The sequence below is a fragment of the Artemia sp. Qi Xiang Cuo genome, chromosome 6, assembly GCF_049724085.1.
Source record: "Artemia sp. Qi Xiang Cuo chromosome 6, ASM4972408v1, whole genome shotgun sequence".
Taxonomy (NCBI): domain Eukaryota; kingdom Metazoa; phylum Arthropoda; class Branchiopoda; order Anostraca; family Artemiidae; genus Artemia; species Artemia sp. Qi Xiang Cuo.
The window spans coordinates 16,079,760-16,095,010 of NC_142799.1; the positions used below are offsets into that span (position 1 = coordinate 16,079,760).

The 15,251-nt window shown below is 34.2% G+C and overlaps 1 protein-coding gene across 1 annotated transcript in view; it reads left to right on the forward strand.

Moving 5' to 3' along the window:
* The window catches only part of Myo31DF (Unconventional myosin ID), a 117,524-nt gene extending 104,052 nt beyond the window's left edge, over positions 1-13,472 (forward strand). The window contains exons 13-16 of the mRNA XM_089090511.1: positions 1,019-1,340; positions 3,951-4,091; positions 6,488-6,639; positions 10,483-13,472. Of these exons, the coding sequence (XP_088946637.1) occupies positions 1,019-1,340; positions 3,951-4,091; positions 6,488-6,639; positions 10,483-10,696 (829 nt within the window). The 3' untranslated portion in view covers positions 10,697-13,472. The remainder of the gene's footprint in view (positions 1-1,018; positions 1,341-3,950; positions 4,092-6,487; positions 6,640-10,482) is intronic.
* The last annotated feature ends 1,779 nt before the right edge of the window (positions 13,473-15,251 follow it).

The window sequence follows — 15,251 nt, forward strand, 5'->3', positions numbered from 1 at the left end:
CTTTAAAACGAACCCAAAATTCAGGTTTACAAAAACTTTGCAAAATAGTCCTTTCTTCAAGGTCTTCCATGAAGATATCAGCCTGTATTGGACAAACGGGGGCACCCATGGAAAGCCAATATTTCTGTATATATAAAATGCCTCTATAATGGAAGTAAAAAGAAGTTCTGTTACAAAGGGCTGTAATTGAAAGAAGTATCTGACTCGAAAGAGTAGATTTTTCTTATATAGATGAGTTAGAATTAAGTTTTTGCTCCAAAAAACAGTTCGGCCTTTTGAGGATCACAATTGGTATACATTGAATCTGCATCAAAACTGCCAATTCTTGTATTTGGTTTAACCGAAACTTGCTTTACCTTGGAAACAAAATCAGCGGAATTTTTAATATAGGAATTTTGAGCCTGAATTAGTGGGTGAAATTTAACTGATAAGAATTTCCCGATTTTTGCTGTAGGAGAATTAAAAGAAGAAACAATGGGTCGTAGTGGATTACCGGGCTTATGAACTTTAGGAAGACCGTAAAAGCGAGGGGACGTGCACCCGCGTGGGTAAAATCTTGTGTACAATTGATCTGTGATTTCACCTTTTTCCTTTTAGATAAGAAAGCTCTTTTCGGACTTCCAGGACAAATTTTTCTATGGGATCGGTAGCTAATTGTTCTTATGTGTTAGAATCATTTAAAATTTCTCTGACTTTTTTGTCGTAATCATCTGAATCTAATACAACAACAGTATTGCCTTTATCGGCTTTCGTAATAATCCTGGAATGATCTTTATGTAGTGCGTGTAAGACCAAGTGTTCATTTTTACTAAAACTTTTTAAATTTGGATTATTAACAGAAGGCGAATCCAACAAGGTTTCAACAAATAGGGAAATTTTTATCAGTTGTATTTCGCCCACTAATTCAGGCTCAAAAATAGGCTTTATCATCCTTTACACGTTTTTTTCATTTTTTTTTCAGTGAATGTAGCAATAAGGCAGTTTTTCTCCTTTTTTTGTCAATGCCAAGTTTTTCTAGGAATGTCAAACAAATGCCTGATTATGGCAAGCGATTACGGTGGCCAGCGCCGCCACCCGTTTTAAAGCAAACAACTGCTATGCTGAAAGCTATCCATGAAAGATGGCGGGCATGGATGATCCTTAGAGTTATTCCGCAATCAGACTGGCCCCAGTTAAGACTTAAAGTAGCTGCCTGTGATGCTCTCCGTGGAAAGAGACCTGACTATGGACTTTGGAGGAAATGGGAAGGCGACTACCTATCTTTGACATTTGAACATGGAGCTGTCCAGAAATACAGCACTGCTTTAAATAACATGAAAAATAAAGAGAAATTCCGTAAAGTAAGTTAGTTTTATTTCAATTTGTAGTTTTTGTGAATACAACGCACGTGATTGGCTATATATAGACTGTCAGTGAAAACCCAGGAAATGACGGTCAATTGGGATTAATACCGCATTCAGTTCGTGCTGTTGTTGGAAAAGAAAAGAAAACTGACGAAACTGAAAGTTGTTTTGATATCGCCTCTACGAGATTTGACTCAGAAATGTGTGTTACGCTTGAATTTCCTGGGCACATTGCTAAGAAATTTGGTTGAAAGGTTAGACAAACTAAATCCTTCCCAAAAGCGTAGAACGTGTTAATGTATAACTGGCAACAGACGACTAATTTTGGTGAGCTCCTCGGGCTCTTTATTTCCTGCACCCACCCAGGTGTCTTAAAGTTCTTGAAACCAACAGAACCGGTTATTTTAGGCCTGTTTCCCTGTTAAGACCAATGATTCTCGCTATTATTGTTGTATGTCTGGTGGCTCTTTACTACTCCTTGTTCCTCTTCTTCTCTAGATCAATATGGAGACACTTCCGATTAATCTCATCACTTGAATCAATTGGAACTCTGGGTCCTGTATTACCAAACTGAGATCAAACCCACTGCGCTGCAATAGGACCTTTTTTTTTACTTTTTTCTATCTAGCATCTTGTTCCATCTAGATGGAATTTTTTCTGTCTAGTACAATAATGATAATAAAGATCTGTAGTGGCGAAATGGGTTTGATCTCCGCTTGATAATAATCCAGAGCTTAAACAGAGCTGTAGCAACACACTGCAGGGCTTGGATTTAATTCTGGTGATGAGGCGAAAGCATCTCCATATAAATCTAAACAAGAAGAATTATAAATAATAATGTTCCTTTATAACCCACATATATGAATGAGATAAACAGTGAAGTAAAACATTAAGAAATAGAAAATCGGAATAACAAAAACAGTAATAAACACACGGCTTATACCATGACAGCGACGAGTGCCGATACGCCGTCGCCAACAGCCTAGTTTTAAGTCAGTTACTTTCTCAATGATTCTTGATAGGCAAACTTTTTCACTGTATTTTGATTCCGATACCAAAATAGGGAGATAAAAGAGAAATTTGCAGTAAAGGAAATAGGAAGACGGAATATCGGATATAGTTTTTCCTTAAATTCAAGGTAAAGGGCTAAAGGTGAGGTTAAAAACCAGATAATCAGAAAAAATAGAATAAAGCTTACCGAAGATAACACGGTTATGCTTACCCCTCTTGGCTACGATTTTGAGTAACCAGTCGGAATTTTAGCCTTAGTGTCAAGGGCTGCACGCTATCGAAGTGTCAAAATAATTATCTATTTATGTAATAAATATATGGCTGTAAGCTCAGAGACGTAGAAACTCTTCATGCATGAGAATGTTTCACAGGAATGTGTAGTCTATTTCATCAAATATTACTATGGTAGATGTCGTTGCTAAAACCCTAAAATCTGCTCAATTTGAAAATTGCTTGACAAATTTCTGAGGAAAATAGACCAATGGAAAATGGCTTAGTTTTGTCCATTCTATAACAGAAAAAAAAATTAGCTGATAAACTAACTGGAAACAAATAGACTGATACTAATTTTCTGCTATGCAGTGCCTATTTTCATTTCAAAAATGACCATAAGATTCAAAGACCTCCCATATCCCGGAACGAAAAGACACATTGAGATTGATCCCTTGAAATAATGATATTTGGCACTGGTAGTATTCTAAATTATCTCTTACTATCTGACTATTATCCTACAGCATTATTTTACAATTAATACTGACTTTCATCTATGTCGTGTTTATTTCTGTTTCAAAATTGACCAATGATGCACGACTCCTCTTCCCCACAAACCCCCCCCCCCTCTCCAGAAGAAAAGACGTATTGAGGTCACTTGAAAGAACGTTATTTGTTGCCTGTGGTATTCTAAAGTCTTGCGGTTTATCCTTTCTTTTGTCCCTAGACGTAATAGCAAACTAAATATAATAGTAGAAAAACGGAGCAAGTAAAGTGAGAACTTAAAGCGTCTGTATATGTATGTGCATATATGTGTATACATGCATAATAATTATATAATTTTAAAGTGTTTTAATTGTGTATATTAAAATATTTATATTTTGATTTTCAGTATTAATATTTTAAATCACTTTTGAAATCCAAACATGTTTGTGCTCAAACATAAATCAAAAGAAGTTTAACATTAAGATTATCTATAATTGAATTGTAATAGCAATATTTTTATTATTATATATTGTTAGTTTCTTAATAAATATAAAAGGCAAACTACTTGTCCCTATAAAATACCCAGCAAGACTCCTTGCCAAAGAAAAGAGCCCCAATCTCTTTCCCTGGAATGCCCTGAAAAGAGTAATTTTCCGGGCATGTCTGGAAAAGAGAATTGTAATTGAAATTCAGCAGTTGTTGTGTAATTAACTACAAATAACCTCCGATACCACATTGGTTAGACATACCAATGAAAAGAAAAGACAAAAAACTAAACAAAAAAGGAAGGTTTCTGTTGGTCGTGATGGGTTTTTTTCTCCGTGCTTCTATGGCTCTAACCATGATCTTATTTTCATGGGATTGCATTGACTCCTTGGGTAACCCTTATTTTCATTCTAGGTTGCTTTCTCATGTCTAGTCAGAAAAATTAATAAGCACAACAAAATGGCAGACAGAGCAATCGTCGTAACCGAAAGTGCCATCTACAAGTTAGACCAGAAATCTTTCAAATCTATGAGCGGCAAAATTGCCTTGCAAGATGTAAGTAAGAAATTATAGATGTCATAAATTGTCTACAGGGTTTAAATTTAAAAGTTCTAGAATTTACATTCCCTTGTTTTTTCTGTTTGAAATTAAAAATAGAGTTTAAATCTCGTAATTAGTAGGAAATAGAGACAGATTTAGGTTTTGGAATAGTTTGTTTCGTCAACATAGAGTCTATTAAAGACGCGTCTACATTCGGTATCTGGAAAACTGGAACGGGAAACTGGTAATTTTGATGCCGTCCACTGTTATATCCGTTTGAGTTTTTTTGTTACTGGGTACAGCACAAAAATATGCCAAGAAATGGACGGATATGTCTAAAAACAAGAAATGAAGATGGGTTGTTATGTTTTCCAGGAACTTCATTAAGCTATAAATTTGAAAAGAAAATCATGGGGCTTACCAAGAAAGATAAAAAAGCTTCGGAAAATTTTTACAAATGGAATACTTTCTCGCTAATTGAAATCTGGAAAAAAAATCTGATCACCTAGAAACTGAACAGAAAATCGGAGAACGGAAAACTGGGTGACTGCTACCTGTTTCCCGGTTTTCCGTAACAATTTTCAACTCTTTCAACTAAGCAGAGGGATTAATTACAAGAATTAGGAGGCATCACTGTACGGTGAGTTGGCTTAAAAGTCCTCATAGCTTCTGGCTGGGAAGATCATGTGCTGATTTGATGATCAGTTAGAAGGTGCTCAAGGTTATTTCTCATTTAAAAGTTGAGAAGGTGAAGGTTGCGTGCAATGACTTTATTCCGATCATCTTTCTATCTAAGTTTGTTACTTAGTGTGGCCCTGTTCAACTGCTTAAGTCTGGTAATCCTTAGTTTATTATTACTATTGGAAGAAACTTGATTCAGCAGTTTTTGGTGCTTCTTCTAATCCAGGGTTAGAGAAGTTTAAGTTTTGCCATTCGATCTTCTAATGAACAGTTCGAGTCTGAAGTTTTTATACCATCCTAAAAAGGGCTTATCCCAGATTCGCCTCTCAATTACTCGAACTATCTGTCTTGGCTTTTTCTACAATTAGTCATGTCTTGATTAATGTCTTGATTTGAATTAAACTAAAGTAAATTGAAGGCATCAAGACATGGCTAATTGTAGAAAAAGCAAAGACAGATAGTCCGAGTAATTGAGAGGCAAATCTGGGATGAGCCCTTTTTAGGATTGTATAAAATGATGTAATTTCATTTCTTGATAGATAAGTCTATCTATCATACATCCGTAGGTCATTCCTAGGGCAAAACTAAGGTAGATAAGGTAGATTATCAATTCTTGAGATATGACCTGGTTTATTTATTATCTAGCAGAAATAAGAAGTTAACTACGTTCCACTAAAAAAAAACATTTCTCTGCAAAAATTATGGAATTGCTTTATTACTCATATAATATTTTTTCTAAGTTTTATATATTTGGGACATTGACCGGAAAAATGTGCCTGAAATAGTAGAAATCAGCATCAGAAAATTATGTAAAAACAGGGTTGCATTGTCAATGCGCCCTTTACTTCTATAACATCTCAGTTGAATTCGCTTAGCGTTCATAGTACCAGATTCATAAAACAAGCCTATTTAATTAACTAGCAATTTACCTATAGCTGGCAAACTACTACACACACTACACTAACATTTGGGTTGTCTTTTATGTTTATCTCGGTTGGCTGGCCACGCTTATATTTACACGACTTACATAAGAGTCGAGATTTTTTCAAGAAAATACGGATTTAACACATCAATGTTGTCAGTTGTTCATTTTCTGTTTTTCTAGTGCCTTTTTTCTTTTCTTTTGTTGTTAGTTCGTTTTTGGCATAGCCTTTTTATTTTTACAATGAGCTATAAAGAAACTGATTGATTGGTTCACTGAATCCTTCAAATAGGCAACTTTGTGCGTGGGACCCAGCTCAACCAAACTGAACCTATGGTAATTTTACTGACAGTATGGCCTTCTTGTCCCAGTTAAGAGAGGAGCCCATGAAAAACATCACTAGGATCGAGCCTTGTTGGAAGCTAATCTGTTAATCAAAACAAAAAAAAATTAATCTGCAACAAAGCTAATGAAACACAAGTGCCAAAACGTATACTAGTCTGAAAAAGGGGTGGGTCCTTCGAACCGATCCTCCCACCCTCCGTCTATTAAAGAACGGAAACCGTAACTAAAGATGTATTTCCACTATTTCATTTTTCAGTTGGCATTTTCTCTTACTTTATGAGATGTTCTTTCAGCTTGTTGCAATTATTTGATTTTTATTTTCACTATTTTTATCTTTCGTTTTATCTTTATCTTTCTTTTTTTCTTTTTTTTTCTATCTTTCTATTTTTATTTTTATTTACATTCTTTGATTTTCTTTTTCATCGTGGGTTTCCAAATAAAATTGTTATCATTACAATTCCAGATTTCAGCACTGACAGTATCCTCTGGATATGATGGACTCATTGTAATTCATCTTCAAGGAGGAAATGACCTTGTAGTTTCCTTGCTATCGTCTGACGTTGAAGATCCTAGGGTTGGTGAAGCTGTTGGTGTCATTTGCCATAATTACCGAGTGTAAGTTGTGGTTTTATAATTTGGTTACACAGTTGAATGTTTTTCTGTGAGGTTTTACCCATTTTTTGACTGTTTTTTAAGTAGCTTCAAATGACAATATTAACATATGAATAGTGTGAAATCGACCAATATCATTTCTAAACTCTGATGTCTCAAAATTCTATTTTAAACGAAAGCTAATTATCCATATTCTACCACAAAATAGTTTTTTTTTGTTGAAAGACAATGTTTTTTGTTCCCTTTTTAAGATCCAATCAGTTCCTATATTTCTAACGTATTCTGTATTTAAGGTCCAATCAGTTCCTATGTTTCTAACGTATTCTGTATTTAAGATCCAGGCAGTTCCTATGTTTCTAAAGTATTCTATTTATGATCCAGTCAGTTCCTATGTTTCTAACGTATTCTGTATTTAAGATCCAGTCAGTTCCTATTTTTCTAACGTATTCTGTATTTAAGATCCAATCAGTTCCTATGTTTCTAATATATTTTGTATTTAAGATTCAGTCAGTTCCATAAATGAGTTAAAATCAAAAATGAGTTTGAATTAAAATCAAGTTGGTGGACTGTGATGAAAATTGAGAGCCATGGCTAATTAAAAAAAAAGCCAAGACAGATATTCTGAGTGAGAGGCAAAGATTTTTTCAGAATTCTATAAAAATGATGTCATTTCAGTTGTTGATAGATAGTCTATCATCCATCCATCCTACGGCAGAGCTAAGGTTAATAGGCATGAAGTAAGGGTAATTCAAATAGTCTGTCAGCTCTATGAGCCATTTGAAGGTAATTGGAAACCCCAAATAAAATGTTTCCTAGAATTTATGACTGACCATGTCCACAGGGCTTCCAATACGTGGAAAGAGATGGTTCTGGAAAATTTTCAATTATCGCTTGAACGATACGCTATTTTCGAAACCACGTTTGTGTTGCCTGAGCGCTTCAAATTGGGCATTTAAAATATCACAGGAGCGCATTCTATATTTTCGAAGTATGTTTACACAAACTCTGGAATTATCTTAATATCGTTTTGTAAATTCGAAACCGAGTTTTTAAAAGCAAATTGTATTATTAAGTAGTAAATTCTCGAGAAAATTCGGGAATTACAGTGGAATTTACAGGCTTTAAGTAGTGCTTCCGATTTTCTGGAATGTATGAATTTTATTACTGGAATGTATGAAGTTATTACTGGAAAATTTTTCTTGAAAAGTAGAAAATATTTTCTAGTCAGTTCACGAAGAAAAGTTGGAAAACCCTTACCCTTCATTAAGTCTTTCTTTTCTTACTTTTTAAGGAACTTTAAGCTTTTTGTCTGTCTTTGAAAGACCTTAATATATTAAGGTCTCATAGAAAGGTCTCATTAGCCTTACCCTTCATAAAGTCTTTATTTTCTTACTTTTTAGGGCACTTTAAGCTTTTCGCCTGTCTTTGAAAGACTTTAATATATTAAGGTCTCATAGAAAGTTCTCATTAGCCTTACCCTTCATAAAGTTTTTCTTTTCTTACTTTTTAGGGCACTTTAAGCTTTTCGTCTGTCTTTGAAAGACTTTAATATATTAAGGTCTCATAGAAAGGTCTCATTACCCTTACCCTTCATAAAGTCTTTCTTTTCTTACTTTTTAGGGCACTTTAAGCTTTTCGTCTGTCTTTGAAAGACTTTAATATATTAAGGTCTCATAAAAAGGTCTCATTAGCCTTACCCTTCATAAAGTCTTTCTTTTCTTACTTTTTAGGGCACTTTAAGCTTTTCATCTGTCTTCGAAAGACTTTAATATATTAAGGTCTCATAGAAAGTTCTCATTAGCCTTACCCTTCATAAAGTCTTTCTTTTCTTACTTTTTAGGGCACTTTAAGCTTTTCGTCTGTCTTTGAAAGACTTTAATATATTAAGGTCTCATAGAAAGGTCTCATTACCCTTACCCTACATAAAGTCTTTCTTTTCTTACTTTTTAGGGCACTTTAAGCTTTTCGTCTGTCTTTGAAAGACTTTAATATATTAAGGTCTCATTGAAAGGTCTCATTAGTCTTACCCTTCATAAAGTTTTTCTTTTCTTACTTTTTAGGGCACTTTAAGCTTTTCGTCTGTCTTTGAAAGACTTTAATATATTAAGGTCTCATAGAAAGGTCTCATTAGCCTTACCCTTCATAAAGTCTTTCTTTTCTTACTTTTTAGGGCACTATAAGCTTTTCGTCTGTCTTTGAAAGACTTTAATGTATTAAGGTCTCATAGAAAGTTCTCATTAGCCTTACCCTTCATAAAGTCTTTCTTTTCTTACTTTTAAGGGCACTTTAAGCTTTTTGTCTGTCTTTGAAAGACTTTAATATATTAAGGTCTCATAGAAAGGTCTCATTAGCCTTACCCTTCATAAAGTCTTTCCTTTCTTACTTTTTAGGGCACTTTAAGCTTTTCGTCTGTCTTTGAAAGACTTTAATATATTAAGGTCTCATAGAAAGGTCTCATTAGCCTTACCCTTCATAAAGTCTTTCTTTTCATACTTTTTAAGGAACTTTAAGCTTTTCGTCTGTCTTTGAAAGACTTTAATATATTAAGGTCTCATTGAAAGGTCTCATTAGCCTTACCCTTCATAAAGTTTTTCTTTTCTTACTTTTTAGGGCACTTTAAGCTTTTCGTCTGTCTTTGAAAGACTTTAATATATTAAGGTCTCATAGAAAGGTCTCATTAGCCTTAGGCCTACCCTTCATAAAGTCTTTCTTTTCTTACTTTTTAAGGAACTTTAAGCTTTTCGTCTGTCTTTGAAATACTTTAATATATTAAGGTCTCATAGAAAGGTCTCATTAGCCTTACCCTTCATAAAGTCTTTCTTTTCTTACTTTTTAGGGCACATTAAGCTTTTCGTCTGTCTTTGAAAGACTTTAATATATTAAGGTCTCATATAAAGTCTTTTTTTCTTACTTTTTAAGGAACTTTAAGCTTTTCGTCTGTCTTTGAAAGACTTTAATATATTAAGGTCTCATAGAAAGGTCTCATTAGCCTTACCCTTTATAAAGTCTTTCTTTTCTTACTTTTTAAGGAACTTTAAGCTTTTCGTCTGTCTTTGAAGTACTTTAATATATTAAGGTCTCATAGAAATGTCTCAATAGCCTTACCCTTCATAAAGTCTTTGTTTTCTTACTTTTTGGGGCACTTTAAGCTTTTCGTCCGTCTTTGAAAGACTTTCATATATTAAGGTCTCATTAGCCTTACCCTTCATAAAGTCTTTCTTTTCTTACTTTTTAGGGCACTTTAAGCTTTTCGTCTGTCTTTGAAAGACTTTAATATATTAAGGTCTCATAGAAAGGTCTCATTAGTCTTACCCTTCATAAAGTCTTTCTTTTCTTACTTTTTAGGGCACTTTAAGCTTTTCGTCTGTCTTTGAAAGACTTTAATATATTAAGGTCTCATAAAAAGGTCTCATTAGCCTTACCCTTCATAAAGTCTTTCTTTTCTTACTTTTTAGGGCACTTTAAGCTTTTCGTCTGTCTTTGAAAGACTTTAATATATTAAGGTCTCATAGAAACCTTTGACCATAAGAGACTATAAAGACTTATATTTTGGAATATTGATTTTATGTTTCTATCTAGTTCGGTGCCCTTAGCTTGAAAAATCTATGACTGGACAATACTACTTTCCTTGCCAAGCTAATCTTACCGCCATTCCTCCTTGCTCTCACTCTTTTGTCTCTTTTTCCGTTTTCTTTTCTATCTTCTCTCTTTCCTTCTCTCTTTTCTCGCTTTTTTCTCTATCTCCTTTCACTCTCTATTCTCTTTTTCTTCTGTTCCATCGCTCTGGATCTTTTTTGACAATGTAAAGTAGAGCCACAACAATCTTTTACTTTATTTTCTTTTTAGGAATCAGAAGAGAGATTTGCGTGTTGTTGTCAGTGATAATGTTCAATGCATGTTAGGGAAGAAGCAACGTTTAATACAAGTTCAAGCCCTGCCCAATGTTAGTATTGTGTCATTCACTAAGAATCCCTCTGGTGACCTTACATACTCTTGTCCTCTACGTGAACCTGCGGAAAAAGGCCACAATGGTATCAAAAGTGTAAAAAATGGCTACTGAGTATAAGCCCATAGGGTGTTTTCATGGGCAATAAGAGCGTTGAAAAACTTCAATTTCGAGTTGCAATGCCATCGTAATTTTTTGTTTTATTATCAGTCCGATAATGGGATTCTTTTATGGGCTATCGGACGGAAATATTTTGTACAAAGTAAATTTACTGGTGTATTTATCGTTTAAGACCCATCCTCAGGGAGGTTTTAATTTAGCTAGTGCTAATTTGAGCCAATCAAAATTTTTCATACAAATTTTTCAAGCAATCAGGAAATCCTAGGCAAATTGTGACTAAAATTTGCCCTAGCTAAATCTTGGTGTAAAAAAATCTCATTCTGAATGGGCCTTTACAGTTTAGTAGGAGTTTATAGTTTAGGATACAATATTTGCGGTTAGATGGAACGGAATTAATAAACAAATAAATTGTAAGATAATACAAACAAATTTCTTTTCCCAAAAGCACCATCTTAGTTGGTTGCTTTGTCTGAATCAGCTTAAAAATTGGCCACTGAGCATAAGACCATAGGACTAGAGGGTTTCACTGGTAAATGCAGCGTTGCCAAAACTTCAAGTTTCACTTGCAATGCCATCGTAATTTTCTTTTAGTTTTGTTCTCAGTTCTATGAAGCTTCACAGCAATATTATCGGTTCCTTTATGGTTTTACGATGTGAAGTTGATAGTTAACGGTACAAGATTTGTGGTTTGGTTATGGTGTGATGAAATAGGACTAATAAAAGAAAACAGAGTAAGACAATACAACCGAAATTCCTTTCCCTTAAGCATCGTCTTAATTGATGTGGCTCGTCTGAATTGGCTAATAAAGGCCGGATAAATGCTGGGTCTGACTATAACGGCTCCTTCATTTTGAACTTGTAAACTTGCGCGCATTAGCATGTTCGCGCATGAACAGAATGAATGTGTGCACCTGGGAGGAAGCCATGGGTTCCCTAGTTTGACTGCCAGACAGAGTAGCACAAATGACACCATAAAAAAATGACTTTAAATCTACGTAAAAATCTTTGGAGGCGGACAGGAAAATAGCTTTAAACAGAATTGGGAAAGGAGTGTTCGCCAGTGTGTTGCCCATAGGCGGTTCAACGATGTGACGTGCTCGCAGTATTAGCAAAAGTAGGTAAAAAGGGGCATAGACTAAGAGGGGTCATTGCTGCTTCTTTGAATTAACTTCCAATCGTGCTGGTTAAAATAGCTGAATGCTATTTTGCAAATTTGTGTTGTGAACTAAAAAAAGGCTATTTATGTTTTGTAAGAGCAGAATGTAGATAAGCCTCTTGTCTGTTTGACCACCAAATATATATGTATGTATGTGTGCCTTTCTTTATAATAGAGCCAATTATATTTTTTATAAAATATATTCCAATTGTGAAGTATTTTGTTCTAATTCGTGCCTTATTTATCGTTGTAACGTGATCTAAAAACATTTATTTGGACTTTCGTTTATGTTTGCTATGTTCGTTAAATCCTTATTATATTGTTTCAGTCAAATCGTGTCTTTAATTCTCTCTTTAGGTGATCCTATAAATACTAAAAATTTATTTTAGGACAGCAATCCCTACCCTATAGTGGCTTGAATTCAATCTCCCGATTACTACAGCCGATTGGCCAAGGAATCCTCTTGGAGTCTCTTGGCCACTGTGCTGTAGTAACTAAAATTTAACAGAAGTTCTTAATTCACTTATTTTGATTATTACCCTAGGGCAGATTGGATCTGAAATCCTAAAGTTTGTTTAAGATAATATATATACAATAAGCTTACAGAATTAGCATTAAACTTGGCTTATGTTTGTTTAGGACCTCAAGAAAATAGAAAAACTGCCTTTGGCTAACATTTGTTTCAGATATGAAAAGTTTTTCAGACTTGCTAACATAATGTATTGAAGTTTGAAGCATCCACCTTATTTGTTCTAAATTTTTTGCATTAATTATTTTTAGACCTTCATGCTTATTATATTTGAAAGAAGTTTCTTAGAGAAAAAGTACATGCAGTAAATAGGTGTAGGTACTGATAAAAAACCTTTTGTTTATAAGAAAAAGGGCTGCCGCTTTTTTTTTAAGTGCCAAATAAAACATAAGGAAATGAAGTTGAACTTAATATACTGAATTTTATCTATTGAACTATTGAACTTAATGTATTGAACTTAATGTATCTGTGTCTTTATGTATTGAATCTATAATGTATCAACTTAACGTATCTTATCTCTTCTTAATTTTTTAAAGGGAGTTTTTTTGGGACGTTTCTAAAAAGTTCATCTTTTGAAATCAATATTAAAAGGAAAAATTTTCACCAGACTGTTTGAAAAAAAAGTTAAAAATAAAATCGCTCAAAATTTGTTTTTAAATGAAATTCTGAGACTTTAATTACAGGCAAAGATCCCTTTAATCGTGGAATATTTAAACTTTACTTTTAGAAAATTTTGACCAAAGGAATGAAAAAATACAGTGTCTGAAGCTGAAAACACGTTCTTGGTATTAGTATTATTTTTAATGTGTGAATTCAAGCTACTTTAACGCAATACATGTCTTTAGCATAATGGGCGGTAAAATAAATTACATGATGGATTTGTTTTGTTATTAATTGTATATTCCAGTTTATATATAGTGTCACTGTGTTTCTTTCTTTCTATGCCAAAGACGTCCACTCCGTTTTCTTACTTCTGCCCTTTATAATTGTGCCATGTCTAATAATTCGTCCAAAACTTTGTCATAGTTATCTTGTTCTCTGTATTGTCATTCATAAGATGATGTATTAAATGTTGTTCTTGATTATCCAATTTTTCTTTTAAACACTTTTATTTAACTTCATGTGAACAGAAGATCAAAATTTCAGGGATCAAATCATCTGAAAACGAAGAGAAAGTGATTACAGGTGTAAAATTCACCATTCTTGTTTAAGCTGCATGTAGACAACGTTATATGGAAAGGTTGCTACTTAGTCCAGTGTTTAACAAGGACGTCGTTGGACTCCTCAGATAGGCAGCTCCTGCTAGGCTATATAAAATACTCATCAGACCTATTCACGAGATTTGCTGTCTCGTTTGGGATCCCCGAACTCAAAATATAGCTTACGTGTTAACAGAACAAGAAAATGTTCAAAAATGCGCTACTGAAATAGTAAATGTTCTACAATATTGTTCAAAAACGTTCTAAAATAATACTTGGACCCCGCTTCAGCAACTACGAAAGTGCTCATGAGTCCTTTGAGTTGCTCACTTAATTTGCTTGAAGACACGATTCAATTCGTGAAACCGCTATTAGCAAACGATAAGCACCGGTCTATTCTTCCACCATCTGTTGAGATCAGCAGAATTACAATAAAAATAATTTTTTTTCATGGGTGATGACAAAAATAATAAGACCCACTATGCACAATAGCAGCTATCAAAGAAGTAAGAAAATCAGGATTAAATATTCGGTCCAAGGATTGGAGAATATTCGTAATGGCAGAGTGATGGTTCGTTTACATATTGCGGAAATTCATGCAGATTTAGCAATCCGTGCGGAAATTCCGTCCATTTTCGTGCTAGAAAAAATCTCTAGCTTTCAGCAACGTTATGGTCAAATCAGGACGAATCTTAGCAAGGTTTTTAAATGAATAAAACCATGAGTATGGATTATCAAAAACTACAGGTTCTTATAACTTTGGTTCCAGGCTACACCAGCTTCTATGATCCTGCGCACCCAGGATATCACAAAACTAAGAAAAACGGCTTCATTTGGCTCTCTATTGCTCAACAGCTTTCAGAAGAGGGTAAGAACATAATACCCTTCTTGATGTTTTGATGATAGCTACAAGGGATATCCACTATATGGCTACCAACAAGTCCTTTCAGCCCTTTGACTCTAGGTCACGCTGTTGCAATAATTTGAAATCTTTGCATTAAAACGCAGCGTTGTTTTAGCCATAGTTCGAACAGAAACGGACAGATTTCCGCATGGATTTCCGCAATGTGTAAACGAACCATGAATTCTTCTAACTTCTTCAAAGTTGTACCTCTTGCCCCCATTCCTAAAATCTGCAATTTCATCTACAATTTTATCTACAATTTCATTTATTATCCTCTATCTCAACATTATAAGAACTGAAAAGGTACAAAACATCTTCAACATTAAGTCAGATACAATAAACCAGATGACTTTAAAAAAGTAGGAAACGGCTATTTTCTCTAAGGGCCTTTCAAAAATGGCTTGTATTGGGAAGTCAGTAAAAATTGATAGAATAACAAAAGGGACGCCAATACTGCAGGCTAGCATCACACCTCTCTTCACATCCTTAAAGTACTTCTGCTTACGATCAATAGTCTTATTCAGCAGAGTGCTAACTTCATCCAACTGCTCAAACAACACATGTATCCGATTTGAATTTACCACGGATGTACCAACTGTGGAGATAAAATCAAAACAACATCAGCAGGCATCACAATAAAGTACAACCTATTAAGTGAGGTACTAACAGATTTTTAAACTCCTTCGTGACATGTTTTGTAAGTGTATTTAGAAAGTGGATTTATTTTTTCTGTTATCTCCGGAATTGTAAAAGTAGCATAA